Source organism: Bos taurus, chromosome 8 (genome assembly GCF_002263795.3).
Source record: "Bos taurus isolate L1 Dominette 01449 registration number 42190680 breed Hereford chromosome 8, ARS-UCD2.0, whole genome shotgun sequence".
In the NCBI taxonomy this organism is placed as follows: Eukaryota; Metazoa; Chordata; class Mammalia; order Artiodactyla; family Bovidae; genus Bos; species Bos taurus.
In genome coordinates this window covers 81,009,735-81,026,006 of record NC_037335.1, presented here as the reverse complement: position 1 = coordinate 81,026,006, position 16,272 = coordinate 81,009,735, and the positions used below count along the sequence as shown (strand labels likewise).

The window sequence follows — 16,272 nt, the reverse complement described above, 5'->3', positions numbered from 1 at the left end:
AGTTGGACTATAAAGAAAGGTGAGCACCGAAGAATTGATGCTTTTGAACTGTGGTGTTGGAGAAGACTCTTGAGAGTCCCTTGGACTGCAAGGAGATCCAACCAGTCCATCCTAAAGGAGATCAGTCCTGAATATTCATTGGAAGGACTGATGCTGAAGCTGTACACTAATACTTTGGCCACCTGATGTGAAGAACTGACTCATTTGAAAAGACTCTGATGTTGGGAAAGATTGAAGGCAGGAAGAGAAAGGGACAACAGAGGATGAGATGGTTGGATGGCATCACCGGCCCATGGACATGAGTTTAAGCAAGCTCTGGGAGTTGGTGATGGACAGGGAGGCCTGGCGTGCTGCAGTCCATGGGGTCACAAAGAGTTGGACACGACTGAGAGGCTGAACTGAACTGAAGGCCAGTGAGGTCTATTTGTAATTCAAAGCCAGAGGAGCCAAAGGGGGAGGAGTGGTTCTTTTCAAGCCCCAGTGCAGAGTCTAGAGGACCAAGGACAAGGTGTGATGCCAAGTGGAGGCTGCAGGATCCCAGCTCTGAGAAAGAATAGGCTCTAGTTTGGGAGAAATCAGAGAACAGAACTCTGGTTTCATACACAGAAAATGTAATCCTTCTGATGACTAAAATGAAGATATTTCAGAAACTTCAATGGGGAAAACTAAAGATTTTAATAAAAATCCAATTCTGCCTTTGACTTCTACTTTGCTGAAAGTCCTTAGGAGATCATGCTGTAGAGCAGTAGCTCCTACACTTTAGTGTGGAAGGTTGATTCTGAGGGCCCAGGGTTTCTGATTCTGTAGGCCTGGGGTGAGGTTCAAGAATTTGCATTTCCAAGATCCCAGGTGATAATGCTGCTGCTTAGCCACATTGAGAATCATTTCTCTAGAGCCTGGTTCTCAGAATTTGTATGTGGCCTGGGAATCTGGAAATAAAGTGAATTTATCGAGTACATGTGCAAGTTGCATAAAAATGTATCTAGCTTTAAGAAAAAAAAAAAAAGGTTAGAAAGAATGCAAGATTGTGAAAGTAAGGAAAAGTATTAAAGGGAATACACTGTTTTAATTTTTTAATTAATGGTTTTTGTAGTCCTGAGGAAATATGAAAATAACAAAAATATTAAAAGGAATGTGGCATCTTTAAAGAAGGATGAAATTTGGTGTAAAAATAAAGGCCTTAAGGGAATCCCTGATCGTCCAGTGGTTAGGACTCTGTGTTTCACTGCCAAGCATGGGAGTTCAATCCCTGGGAGGGGAGCTAAGATCTCAGAAGCTGCACAGCGTGGCCAAAAACAGAAAAGTCATTGTGATTTTACTAGCAGACAGCAAACTTGGCCCCATATTCCAAGTGCTGTTGAGAAGAATGCTGGCTTCCCACCAAGAGACTTGGGTCAAGCCCCAGCTTTATTACTGTCTGGTTTCAAGATGCTGTGTACCTTTCTGACCTCCTTCTCTTTTCTTTCAGAAAAAGAGAAAAGTTCTCTTTGAAAAACAAAAATTCTCTTTCAAAAAAATTTTATAGAGCCTCTTCGTTGTTTCATAAAACATAATGTGAAAGTGCTGTGCCGTAGGGAAGCAAAATTTTCCACCCCAAAAAGTGTCTCCATGGCATGAAAATTCATTTAGGCTGATTATTTTATTTTATTTTATTTTATTTTTTTTACTTTACAATATTGTATTGGTTTTGCCATACATCAGCATGAATCCGCCACGGGTGTACACATGTTCCCAATATTTTTAAGGCCCGAAAGACTCAGGAGGAACCTTTAATCTACACCCCAGTTGCCTAAAACAATGTGGATAGTAAGATCTTGTTTCCGGAAGGGAGCTATTGCCATCAGTATTATAGTATGAAACTAGGCTTGTAGACTGGGAGAAACTTAGCAGAATCTGTTTGTTAGAATTGCACTCTGTATCTGATTGTCTCTGCAGGGTCCAGGAACATTTGTTTACCAAACATTTGCTTTTCCATCTCCGTGTGAATTGCTTTCCTCACCTTTGAAGTCCCAAGCCACTACCTCCAACATCCTCTTTTGTCTTTAACTGATGATGAGGGCTTTAGACATTTTGGCAAGTTACAGTTTTCCTGGGTCTCTCCCATGTATACATATTACTAAACCTTTTTTTGTTAATCCTGTTAATTTGTCTCATATCAATATAATTCTTAGAAGAGCCTGAAGAACTTAAAAGGGTAGAGGAAAATTTCTTTCTCCCTGATAGTACTTTAAAAGATATAAAATCTCATATAATTACAACTTATTTTTTTACCTTGAAATTTTTTTTTTAAGGAACTTCTTGATGGTTCCAGTAGTTAGGGCTCCATGATTGCATTCCTGGGGGCCCAGGTTAAAATTCCTGGTTGGGGAACTAAGATCCTATAAACCACATGGCATGGCTGCACCCCCACCACCAAATTTTTTTTTCAGGAGTTAATTATCATAATGGACATGCTTCCAATGTGTGTGTAATATTCAAGCTCACTATCATTCTCTTTCCTATGAACATAATCTGTCTTCCTAACTTTAAATGTGCTATTTTTCACTTCCATCAGTTTCCAGTTCTCTGGAATTTTCTGCTCAGGAGGAAATCTCTATGTAGTATTTCTGGACCTGTCTTTTTGTTGCAGGAAGGGAGATCCTTCCAAGGCCCAAGAGTGGGTTCTTGTCTAACACTCAGAAGTGAATTGTCTGAGGAGACACATGTGCTGACAGAGCAAGAGACTTTATTGGGATGCCCTGGTTATGAGCAAGAGGGTGAGGGAACCCAGGACTGCTCTGCCACGTGGCTCCCAGTCTCAGTCTTGGGTTTTATGGGGATGGGATTAATTTCCTGGTCATCTCTGGCCAATCATTCTGACTTTGGCCTACTGGTGCACACATTGCTCAGCCAAGATGGATTCCAGCAAGGAAAATTCTGAGAGGTTGTTAGGACATGTGGTATCTCCTTTTGACCTTTTCCCAACTCTTCCAGTTGGTGGTGGCTTGTTAGTTCTGTGTTCCTTACCAGGACTTCCTGGCTTAAATAACTCATGCAAGTGGTTACTATTGTGCCTGACCAATGTGGGTGCTTTCAGTCAGTGTTTCCCCTGACATTTTAGCCAAAACTCACTGGTGTCTAGAGAAAGCACAGCCTCTAGCTGAATATCAGTGGTAGCTACTCTAGTAAACAGATGGGAGAAAATCGAATGACAGAAGCAGTAAGGCCAACAATTTTTGATTTGATCCTTGCATAGGAAGCACCACAGTCTTTGGGTATGGTGATCTTTGGGAAGCAAGTTTGGAGCTTCAACTTGTCACGTGTCATACTTATTTGCTCTGTGTGTGAAGCTGAAGCTAGTTGCATCTGTTGCTCTGAAAATAGTTCATTCAGATCTGCCCATTCACTTTTCCTTCAAAGCTCCTCTCACATTTGCCATCCATAATGATGTTAAGGTGTAGAACCAGAGCCCGAGTGTTCCTGCAAACATTCCCCTCTCCCGTACTGCTTCCAAAGTGTGTGCAGTGTAGTCAGAATCTTAGACGATGGTGGAAAAAGAACTGAGCAACCCCAGTGGCCACGTTTCTGCCTCTCCTTCCCCCATCCAATCAGCTCCTCACAGTGGGGGCAGGAAGTTCACTCTCTTTTTTTCCAAATTCATAAGATTTGCTTCCTTGCTTTTTTGAGCATAAGAAGGTAGGGAAGGACAAGCCCTTCAGGAGATCCTTGGAAAAGCAGGTTGTGAAATCCAGTCTCATCTGTGGCTCCCCCCTTCCGTCAGGAACCTTTGCTGCTTCTCCCTTGGATGCCTGCCTCATCCTGTCTCACTGAATTCACACTTCTATGCACACTTTTAGCTAACAAGAGAAGCTTCCTCAAGAAAATGTCCAGATTTGTAGAGTTGGGCCCTAGGGTGGGAACAGGCAGGGGCAGAGCCTTGAAGGGGCAGCTACCTGGGTTGATTCCAGCTCCGTCTGATGTTGGGTGAATTATCCAATCACTCAGGCTCTAAGTTTTTCATCTGTATGATGGAGACCATAAAGATATCTATCTCGGAGTGCTGTTGTGTATGTATAATGAGATATTGCACAAAATCAGAGCTCAATGACCTTGGTCATTATAATCATTAAGGAGCATGGCTTATGATTTTTAAGAAAGGCTGTGATTTTAGCACCTTGGCATGCTGTTCTTGGCAGGATAGAGATAACTATGTTCAAGAAATGGAGAAATCCAAGAATGGCCTTTGCAATGGCTCAGCTAGATGCAGTCATTAACATGGCAACTCGTTTCCTCCAGCTACCTTTACTGCAGCTTGAAAATCTGAGAACCGCACTTCCTTCCATGGTTCAAGTAGATCTGAAGTGCAGTTCAGTTCAGTTGCTCAGTTGTGTCTGACTTCACAGCCCCATGGACTGCAGCACATCAAGTGCCCCTGTCCATCACCAACTCCCAGAGCTTGCTCAAACTCATGTCCATCAAGTCGGTGATGCTGCCTCTGGCAAAGGGCTCTCTCCAGAGACAGTAATGTTTCTCTTTCTCTTTTGCAGACCTCAGAGGATGAGCCTTCTGAAAAGGATGCCCTGCAGCCAGGTCGCAACATTGTGGCTGCTGGCTATGCACTCTATGGAAGTGCAACCCTGGTGGCTCTTTCCACAGGGCAAGGAGTGGACCTCTTCATGCTTGACCCAGTAGGTACCTCGTGATGAAGTATGAGCCTTTGTGCTTTAATTCTGTCCCCTGGGATAATTTACTGGTTATTCCTAATACTTGTTTTGGGGGGCAGGGAGTCTAGTTTGGGGGACCAACAGCATAATCTAAAAACATTAAGATCTCTGTTCATGGGAGGGTATTTGAGGGGCTCTACAAGGTTAAATATATCACTCATGCCCTGTTTGTAAGGAATTTATTATCAAAAAAATATATTCAGCTTCTGTGGTTTGTGGAAATACAATGACTTAAGAATCCCAATGCTGCCAATTTCCAGACAGAAACATAGATTCTTTTTGTTTGTTTGATTTTTGGCCACTTTGTGCAACATGCAGGGTCTTAGTTCCCTGACCAGGGATCCAATTGGTGACCCTGCATCAGAAGGGTAGAATCTTAACCTCTGAACCACCAAGGAAGTACCAAACATGGATTCTTTACAGTAGCACCATTCAGTAGAATTTTCTGTGATAATGGTTATGTTCTGTAATCTATGCTGTCTGGTATGGCCACTAGCCTTTTGTGACCATTGAACATTTGCAGTGAGTTAGTGTGACTGAGAAACTGGGTTTTTACATTTTATTTCATTTTAATTAATTTAAATTACTACACGTGACTATTGGACTACTGGTACCCTATTGGACACCAGTTTGGACGATGTCCCCTAATATACATGTTCTTCCCAAAAGGAGGAGTCACTGGTAGAAAGCTGTTTTATCAGATCCTGTGTTATTCTCCACACTTTCCACGATGATAAAATAGCAGTAGCAGAAGAGGAAGAAGCACAACCTCTGGGTAGATGAAAAATATAACACAGTGCTGATTGGGAGAAGTAATTGGATAAAGACACAGAGTTCAAAAACAAAGATTGAGCCTTCATAGCAAATGTACATTAAAAATGTTCAGGAGATCAACTGTTCTTAAAATTTTTTATGTCAGTGCTGCTGCTGCTAAGTTGCTTCAGTCGTGTCCGACTCTGTGAGACCCCATAGACAGCAGCCCACCAGGCTCCGCCGTCCCTGGGATTCTCCAGGCAAGAACACTGGAGTGGGTTGCCATTTTCTTCTCCAGTGCATGAAAGTGAAAAGTGAAAGTGAAGTCGCTTAGTAGTGTCTGACTCTTCGCGACCCCATGGACTGCAGCCTACCAGGCTCCTCGGTCCACGGGATTTTCCAGGCAAGAGTACTGGAGTGGAGTGCCATTGCCTCTCTGGAAAATACTAAAAACAATAAACAATAAATTTACTACACATACTTTTACTTGCTAACTATGAAACTCTTCTATAATGCTATGATCAAGCTAATCCGTCATTTCATAGAAGCAAGGTATCTATTCTGAGAATTAATGATTTGGGGGGGGGCTCTAGAATGAAAGATTCAGTTCAGTTCAGTTCAGTCACTCAGTCGTGTCTGACTCTTTGCGACCCCCATGGACTTCAGCACGCCAGGCCTCCCTGTCCATCAACAACTCCTGGAACTTACTCAAACTCGTGTCCATCAAGTTGGTGATGCCATCCAACCATCTCATCCTCTGTCGTCCCCTTCTCCTTTTGACTTCAATCTTTCCCAGCATCAGGGTCTTTTCCAATGAGTCAGTTCTTCACATCAGGTGGCCAAAGTATTGGAGTACAGCTTCAGCATCAGTCCTTGAATGAATATTCATGACTGATCTCCTTTAGGATGGACTGGCTGGATCTCTTTGCAGTCCAAGGGACTCTCAAGAGTCTTCTCCAACACCACAGTTCAAAAGCATCAATTCTTCAGTGCTCAGTTTTTTTATATTCCAACTCTCACATCCATGCATGACTACTAGAAAAACCATAACTTTGACTAGATGGACCTTTGTTGGCAAAGTAATGTCTCTGCTTTTAATATGCTGTCTAGGTTGGTCATAGCTTTTCTTCCAGTGATCAAGCACCTTTTAATTTCATGGCTGTAGTCAGCATCTGCAGTGATTTTGGAGCCCCCCAAAATAAAATCTCTCACTGTTTCCATTGTTTCCCCATCTATTTGCCATGAAGTGATGGGACCAGATTCCATGATCTTAGTTTTCTGAATGTTGAGTTTTAAGCCAACTTTTTCACTCTCCTCTTTCACTTTCATTAAGAGGCTCTTTAGTTCACCCTGCTTATTTAACTTTTATGCAGAGTACAGCATGAGAAATGCTCAGCTGGATGAAGCACAAGCTGGAATCAAGATTGCCAGGAGAAATATCGATAACCTCAGATATGAAGAGAATAGCACCCTTATGGCAGAAAGCAAAGAAGAACTAAGGAGCCTCTTGATGAAAGTGAAAGAGAAGAGTGAAAAAGTTGGCTTAAAACTCAACATTCAGAAAACTAAGATTTTGGCATCAGATCCCATCACTTCATGGCAAACAGATGGGGAAACAGTTGAAACAGTGGCTGACTTTATTTTGGGGGGCTCCAAAATCATTGCAGATGCTGACTGCAGCCATGAAATTAAAAGATGCTTACTCCTTGGAAAAAAAGTTATGATCAACCTAGACAGTGTATTAAAAAGCAGAGACAGTACTTTGCCAACAAAGGTCCATCTAGTCAAGGCTATGGTTTTTCCAGTAGTCACGTATGGATGTGAGAGTTGGACTATAAAGAAAGCTGCTGCTGCTGCTGCTGCTGCTAAGTCGCTTCAGTCGTGTCCGACTCTGTGCGACCCCATAGACGGCAGCCCACCAGGCTCCCCCATCCCTGGGATTCTCCAGGCAAGAATACTAGAGTGGGCTGCCATTTCTTTCTCCAGTGCACGAAAGTGAAAAGTGAAAGTGAATTTGCTCGGTCGTGTCCAACTCCTAGCGACCCCATGGACTGCAGCCCACCAGGCTCCTCCGTCCATGGGATTTTCCAGGCAAGAGTACTGGAGTAGGCTGCCATTGCCTTCTCCAAAGAAAGCTGAGGACCTAAGAATTGATGCTTTTGAACTGTGGAGTTGCAGAAGACTCTTGAGAGTCCCTTGGACTGCAAGGAGCTCCAACCAGTCCATCCTAAAGGTGATCAGTCCTGAGTGTTTGTTGGAAGGACTGATGTTGAAGCTGAAACTCCAATATTTTGGCCACCTGATGTGAAGAGCTAAGTCATTTGATAAGACCCTAATGCTGGGAAAGATTGAAGGCAAGAGGAGAGGGGGACTACAGAGGGTGAGATGGTTGGGTGGCATCACCGACTCAATGGACATGAGTTTGAGTGGACTCTGGGAGTTGTTTATGGACAGGGAGGCCTGGTATGCTGCAGTCCATGGAGTCACAAAGAATCAGACACGAGTGAGCAACTGAACTGATTGAGCATCCAGTGAGTCCTCAGATACCATTCTAGGCAGTGGAGGGAGATAGTGCACTGGTCAAACAGAAATTATCTGTCAGGAGTTTACATGCTGATGCATGCGAAAGCACACAGCTCTGGTCATGGTGCCTGTGGGTGTATCATTTAGTTTGCTAATGTGCACCGAGGCTCAAGGTCTAGTGAATGTCAACTCTGTCTGCCATCTTGGATCTATTTGGTTCTAGTCAGTTTATTTTGTGTCCTTGTATCATGTCATTCTTTTAAAGACTGTGCCCTGTCCGCTTCCCTCCTGTATCAATTGTCACACGCTCTCTGCTGAGCTCTCTTTATTAGCCTGAAAACCCACAAAGGACACTTGAACAAGGACCCTATGTATGAAGCTTAGGACCTGTCTGAGAGGTTAAAGCAGCATATGGCACTTGTTACAGGTAGAAAACCATGGAGGGTGGCCTGCATGTTACTCATGCAGGGCCTCACAAGACAAAGTTCCTTGGTGGGGCAACCAGAACCTCCCTAATCTGCAAGTTTGCAGGGCTGGTAATTTGATTTTGTCAGAACACAGATTTTGTTCAGGTACAGAGGGACTACCTCACTTAATCAAACACTTAACTGTGGTCTAAGCCACAATGAGACGTATTTGTTTACATATAATTTCAAAATGGCAGGGATATGGTGCCTGATCATCAGGTGCCCTCTTGCCCAAGTTGTGGAAGGCCATTTGTATACACAGTGGGTGCTAGTGATCACAGTCAGAACAAAGGTATGTATTTTCCAGGTTGGAGTAAGGCTTCACAACCATCTTCACCCCACAATACAGAACAACTCGCCAGGGTCCTAAGTGTCCACGTTCCCAGCCCTGGGGTGGATAAACAAGTGAAGACATTATTTAGACAACAGTTGTGTATCTGTCTTGATCTTTGTGGTGCTGGAGAATACCCTTGAGAGTCCCTTGGACAGCAAGGAGATCAAACCAGTCAATCCTAAAGGAAATCAACCCTGGATATTCATTGGAAGGACTGATGCTGAAGCTGAAGCTCCAATACTTGGGCCACCTGATGCGAAGAACCAACTCATTAGAAAAGACCCTGATGCTGAGAAAGACTGATGGCAGGAAGAGAAGGGGATGATAAAGGATGAGATGGTTGGATGGCATCACTGACTCAATGGACATGAGTTTAAGCAGGCTCCAGGAGATGGACAGGGAAACATGGCATGCTGCAGTCCATGGGGTCGCAAAGCATCAGACACGGCTGAGTGACTGAACTAAAAGAGTCAAGGATCTTGGCTTAACTAAGGAAAGGGTGTTATTGTATTAACGGAAAAACTGAGGCCCCAGGTTAGAGATGGGCAGGTCTAGGAGACAGGATTCACAGGACCAGTCCCACAGCACTGCCCCTGGTCTGGACACCACCCAGGGAGGAATAATTATTTTGCCAAGCTAAGTTAAGTACTTGACCTTGGGCTAGGGGAAGTCCAGTTTAGAGTCTTTCTAGACTGGCATCCAATAGGAAGAGTTAATTATTCAAAGGAAGTTCAAGTGCTTTTAAAAAGTGGAACTCCACACTGGTCTACTCCAAAGCAACAAATGTCTAGAGCAGGTTATTAAGTTCATGATCCAGAGACTGTCAAGAACTTCCCTAAGAAGCTGGGTTTACTAAGCTTGGGAGAAGGCATTCTAGAAGAATCATGAGGCCTCGTGCTGAGAGGGGGTTCAGTTCAGTTGCTCAGTCGTGTCCAACTCTATGATCCCATGGACTGCAGCATGCCAAGCCCCCTGTCCATCACCAACTCCTAGAGCTTGCTCAAACTCATGTCCATCAAGTTGGTGATGCCATTCAACCGTCTCATTCAGATGAGAGAGGAGGTTGGCATGATCTTATTATATATAGAACATGGGCTTTTGCTTGATGATTCTAAGGAAGGTTTGAGAAAGAGAGGGTCAATTCTGGATTGGGTATTGTCTAGATGTGGGTACAATTAATGATTTTGTATCTCAATTTTTATCTGGGAGGTGGGAAGGTTAAAGTGAGGGTGACGATTCATTGGTAAAAAAGCAGTCAGTACTCACATTTCACAGAAAAGAAGCATGTTTGGTTATTTTTGCAGTTTAATATCCTTGTCATTGTCTTATTTCAGACACAGTCAGCGTAGCCTTGTCTCTTTGTCGGAGTGTTGTCAATGTTCATTAGGAATCTTCTAGCTGTGAGCTGTCATCTTGGGGGATTTTTCCTTTCTCAGTCTTCAAAGTTTAATCAGAACCAATTAGATTTCCGGGTCTTGATTTCCTTCCTAGTGACTTAGTGAGACGTTGAGCCTTTCAAAGTGAATTTGCAGCTAGCTAATTGCAGCCCTAGAGATGAGACCACCAGCACTCAGCTAAAGAGATACCTGAGGGATGCCCTGCAGAAAGTGACCAGGTGGCTATAGGGAGACTGGGCACTTTTATAAGTAATTCTGAGGATTAAAATAAATTTTATCAACGATTCTTCATGCCAAGTGAATACAGTTTCTGATTGAAGGGATTTCCTCTTTACCTTGTATAAGAATACTTGGGGGTATAAGGAACTTTGCTCTTTTTTGTTCTTTTTTTTTTTTTTGCTGTGACACACAACTTTCAGGATCCCCACCAGGGATCGAACCTATGCCCCCTGAATTGTAAACATGGAGTCTTAACCACTGGACCACCAGGGAAGTCCCTAGGGAGGCAAGAAAATTTGAATGGCTTCCAAGATTGAATCATTAAGATAAAATAACTGGACCACAAATTAGTGGTCTGATTACATCCCCACTTTCATGACAAATCCCATCTGTGTAACTTCTTCCTCTCATTGTTGATGGCCCAAATCTTCCTGAAAACATTAGGGATTAACTGGGGATGAGAACTTGAGGGGATAAATACAGCTAGGTTCTTTACAAATGAGAGTTACAAGGGAAACTTTCCTTCTTATTCCTTTGAATTATTTTATTTTTTGTTATATTGCAGCTTGTGCTACCCATGCAGGCTCTGCATTGTCCCTGTTATTTGTAAGTCTCATAACAACATCACTGGACAAGCTATAGGAGGACCTTGCTACCCCCTGGGTCCTTTCAGCAGGTCCACCTCAGTTATTGTTCTCTGGTTATTGGAGTGTGTGCTATTGACTTCTGTTTCCTGATATCTCTCTTCTTCCTGGTATTTCCCTTCACCTTTCTAGGCTCTTGGTGAATTTGTCTTGGTGGAAAAAGATGTCAAGATTAAAAAGAAAGGAAAGATTTACAGCCTCAACGAGGGCTATGCCAAGTATTTTGATGCTGCCACCACAGAATATGTGCAGAAAAAGAAGTTTCCTGAGGTGAGTGAAGAAAGCCTGAAACAGAAGCAGGGAGAATACTGTCTCAGTAGGTTCCTGTTTGGGAAATGGCTGTGGGAGGCTGGCTGAAAGGGGTTGTTGCCCCTGTTTGTGGCTTTGACCAGTGTGAGCATGGCGGACTCTGACTTTCTTCATTAGCAATCAATATCTTTCTTTCATAGCTAAGATTTACCTACTAAAGGTATTACTCTCTAGGTTAGTTTATCCAGGAGAAATTGTCTATGAAGAAGGCAGAGACAAATTTTTCAAAATCCAGAGTTTCAGGCCAGGGCATCTGATTTTTTGCCAAGCTACCATGTGTGTGGATTCTGGTCACTCGGTTATGTTTAAGTGAAGGTCCCTTTCACATGGTCTAAAATCAGGACCTGGTGTTTACTCCAAGTTTTAGAAAAGTCTTCGGCTCTAAGGGTGAACACCGAGTCCTGGACTTCATGTGGCTATTCAGACAGCCCAAACAATCCAATAAGTATGTCTGCCATACAAAAAGCCCTATTAAGACAAGTGTGGGAGGGAGTCACAGTGTTTCCAGGTCAAGAGTGTGAATTCTGACCCACACTGGAAGTGACAGGAAGGACAGTGGTGTGAGGCGCCAGCCTGGCTGTCCCTGCAAGCCCTTCACAAGCTCTAGGCAGAAAGTGCTCAGGATTCCATGGAGTCCAGAGCACTCGGTTAGCAGGGTGCTGGACCTACCTCTGCTGCCTCAGACTGAAGCTTTAGAGAGTTTTCTTCTTTCTGTCTTGTTTGTTCTTGAAGCAAAAATCTTAGAATGCAGTTTCTGGTATCTCTCCTTTGTCATCACACAAAAACACATCAGGTATCTTAAGGGCAGAGGTAATAGGATATGGATTGTGAGGTTGATAAAGTCAAAATTATTTATTTACAAATTCCCAGTCTTGGTGATAATTTCACAGTGGTTCCCATTCTAAGGTAAAAGGTACCTCTTCTAGAACCCATAAAGGAAGATACTTATTTTACCCCTGGAAAACCAAACTCTTAGGCAAAAAAAAAAAGCCATAAATCCCTTTGAAGGAGAAGTTTCAAACTGAGAAACAAAGGAGTCATCCCATGTATGACCAACAACAGGTGAAGAGTCTGACTGCACGAGGACCCAAATACAGGGATGAACACCCAAACAGAAAACCAGACAAAGGGCACGATCATGCAAGTCATGAGAGAAACAGGAATGTCCAGTCAGCAAATTGGAAGATGCTAATAAAAAAGAAATGCAAATTAAAACACAACGTCATTTGAGATTTGCACAGATTCAACAGATGAATAGTGCTCAGTGGTGTGGGAAAATAAATACTCTTATAAAATGTTAAAGGAAACTTAAATGTCCCCCCTCACCCCTCAACCTTTCTGGGTGGGGCAATCTGACAGTATGATTTCCAATATTAAATATTCATATCTTTTGACTCAGTTAATCCTAAATTTCCCCCAGAAACTGACCCTAAAAAACCAATTGATCAAATAAAAACAGAGATAAATGAACAAGGATATGTCACTGCAGCATTGTTTTATAACAACAACGAAGGAACAACTGAAGTATCCAACAGGAAGGGTTGGTTGGGGCATTCACAATATTCTAGTGAAGTGTTGTGCCACACAGCTATTCATCCATTAGAAATTTAAGTCCTGCTTTATATATTGGTAGTGAGACATGTCCACAAGATAGGCAGTCAACGAAATGGATTACACCATTAAATACATGTGAATGTATTTTTGCACACACATATGTATATGTAGGATGTGTGTATGCATAAAATGTCTTCAAAATGTGCCATCTTGTTAATAGTGGTTTCTAGAAGTTGATATTATAGAGTTCTTGACTTTCTCTGATGTATGAATATGTGCAATATGTCATTGAAAAGAGATCATTGTAACTCTTTCTAGAAATTATTACAAAAACCATTGTCATTTGCAGAGGCAATCAAAGAGTATGCAACCAAGAAAATTGAAAGGGAAAAAGCATATCAAGTATTTAATTAATAAAAATACTATATTCTTTTTCTGGATTTTATGGTGTTTAGTATAGTAAGAGTCAGCTTTTAAAAATGTGTAATATGTTGTGATTCCTTCTCCCTTATTTTAAATAAGTGTTTACTCTTACACTTAAAAAAAAGGAAAGAAGATAGACTATTCTGTTTGGAAAAGAAGTCCCCTTGCTGTCTGTAGTTTTGCCCTGGGAAGCCCATCTCCAGGGTGTGCAGGCAGTGTCCCTCCCTGCCGGGGACCAGCCCCGGCTGATCCAGGGTATTCGAAGGAGAGACGGCGTAGGCGAAGATCAGGAAACAATTGCTTAATTAAATGTTAATTAAGGATATAAAGAGTAATAGAATGAGGATAGTTCAGTGAGGAAATTTAGTGGAGAAAAGCAGCTGAAATAAGGATAGCTCAGTGAGGAAATTCAGTGGAGAAAAGAGGCTGAATAATTCAGCCAGAAGGTAAGAGAAAGAACGACATGGTGAGACCAAGTTTCGGTGAACAAGGCCCACACTTTATTTTCCAAAGTAGTTTTTATACCTTAAGTTATGCATAGAGGATAATGGGGGAAGGGGTAGAGTCTTGCAGCAAGCCAGGCTTTCTTCCTGCAAACTTATCATATGCAAAAGCTTAGGTGATTTGCATCATCTTCTGGCCCGGAGGCCTGTTAACATTTTAAGACCTTCTCTTCAGAAAACTTATTTTTCTCTAAAGGTGATTGGTCAGGAGCCACCCTCCAAAAGCATTAGATAAAGTTGCATTCCTACAGAGCAAAGGTGTGGTGGGCTATAACAAGAAAAAGAATTAACTCAAGGGTCCCAGGTTACAAACATTAAAGCTACTACTTACACCAATTATATTAATCAATACACTGCCAGGGACACAGCAGGTAAGGGATATGGAAACTTAGCAGCAAACATTGGCCCAACAAGTGAAAATCCCTTCACCAATACAATTTCTAATCAATCTTTTAACTACTCAAAAGAATCTGTGTTTAGACAGTTTAGAACATCTCCTGCCTCTCACAGTTGGGAGGCTCTGAACAATCACATGTGGCCGGAAAAACCTGTTCAGGTAGGCTAGAGGATTTCCAAAGGAGTTTGTAGGTTAAACACTGTCACACCCAGGAATTATTAACTGGAGCTGTAAGCTAACTCTTTTTTCAGAGAGGTAGTGGGGGACAGCCCCCCGTAAAGTCAGAGGTGTAGGTGAAAGCACAAAGCAGAAAGTAGGCAGACTCTGGTTTTGGGGGTATATGATCGAGAATTTCCAGGGGACTCCTGAAGCTCGATCCCGCCTTTGCGTATGCCGAGCCTCCTTCCTCATGACCTTTGTCATGGGCGGAGTTCCTCACGCTGGCTACCGGCAGTGATAGAATTCCAGTTGAGCTATTCCAGATCCTGAAAGATGATGCTGTGGAAAGTGCTGCACTCAATATGCAATATGCACTCAATATGCAATATGCACTCAATATGCAATATACCGGCTCCCGGCACCTCCCACTCCTCATTCTTCTGGAGGCCATTGCTTTCTGGCAGGGTCTTTGTGTTCTGGCTGCTCTGCTTCCACATGCTGCACCCCAAGGAGATGGGAAGTGGACCAGCACTTTTCTATACCATCCACCATTGTGGAAAGAGCAGTCCTCCTTTGCTATTTCTGTCTCTTGCCAATGGCAGTTTCTCCTATCCCTAACTGCACTCTTCTATTAGTCATGATAATCATAGCTAGTGTGTCCTGTGTCTGTTCCAAGTGCTTATCATGTACTAACTCATTCAATTCTCCAACAGATTACAAGGTAAGTATTAATACCACAACCTTCATTTTACAAATAAAGGAACTGAGGCCCAGAACAGTCAAGTAATGTTAAGGAGTGCAAGCTCTTACTGCTTGCCACATGACAAGCCAATAAATTGAAAGACTAGTTGTTGGAGAAAGGAATAAGGACTTTATTAGGAAAGTCAGCAGACCAAGAAGATGGTGGACAAGTGTCCCAAAGAACCATCTTTCCTGAGTTAGAATTCAGGCCTCTTTTATACTAAAAAGGGAGAGGATGTGGTTGTTTGTTGCAAACTTTTTGGTGTCAGGATCCTTTGTTCTTGCAGTTGCCCAGTTAGGTCAGGGTGTGATGTTCCTTTAAAACTCCAACAAGACAAATGTTATTCTCTGTTCTGCAACTTTTTATTTCTCTGTGTGCCTTAGTTGCTCAGTCATGTCTGACTCTTTGCAACCCCTTGAGCTATAGCCCCCCAAGCTCCTCTGTCCATGGAATTCTCCAGGCAAGAATACTGGAGTAGGTTGCCATTTCCTTCTTGCAAAATTGAAATTCTATAGCCATTGAACAACAACTCACTATTTTCTCCTTCCCCCAACCCCATCCCTAGTAACCATGCCCTACTTTGTGTTTCTATATATTTGATTACTTTAGATACCTCATATAAGTTAAATAATGTTGTATTTGTCTTTTTTTTTTTTGACTGGCTTATTTCACTTGGCACAATGTCCTCAAGTTTCATCCATGTTGTGATGCTGAAAGCTCATATTCTCTGTACACTGGTGCTGAATTGAACCTTGAGGACAGAATTTGGGGTGAAGTAGAAAAGAATAGTTTTATTGCCTTTCCAGCAAAGGGGGACACAGCAGGCTCATACCCTCAAAATCATGTGTCCCCTCTTGGGCAAGATAGTGAGAAGTTTCGTAGTAATTGTCCAAAGAGGACATGATCAGCTTGTGGACATTCTTCTGATGGGTTGGTGGTGAGCTGAGTTAGAGTCAACATCAACACCAGTCCAACTGGTCTGGGGTCTACATGCTTGTGGGTGGCATACATTGGATAACATTAATTGTTATCTTCTTTCACCTGTGGGGGTTTCAATATCTGCAAAATAGTTCAAAGATATTGTTGTGTGTATCCTTTGATGGGGAAAACAGGACCTTGTCCCAAGGCTGCTCTTGACTGTTTCT

General features: G+C 42.6%; 1 protein-coding gene across 1 annotated transcript in view; it reads left to right on the top strand.

Moving 5' to 3' along the window:
- Positions 1-16,272, top strand: part of FBP2 (fructose-bisphosphatase 2) — a 42,734-nt gene that overhangs the window by 20,035 nt on the left and 6,427 nt on the right. Inside the window, 2 exon segments of the mRNA NM_001046164.2 lie at positions 4,527-4,667; positions 11,173-11,310. Coding sequence (NP_001039629.1) covers positions 4,527-4,667; positions 11,173-11,310 — 279 coding nt within the window.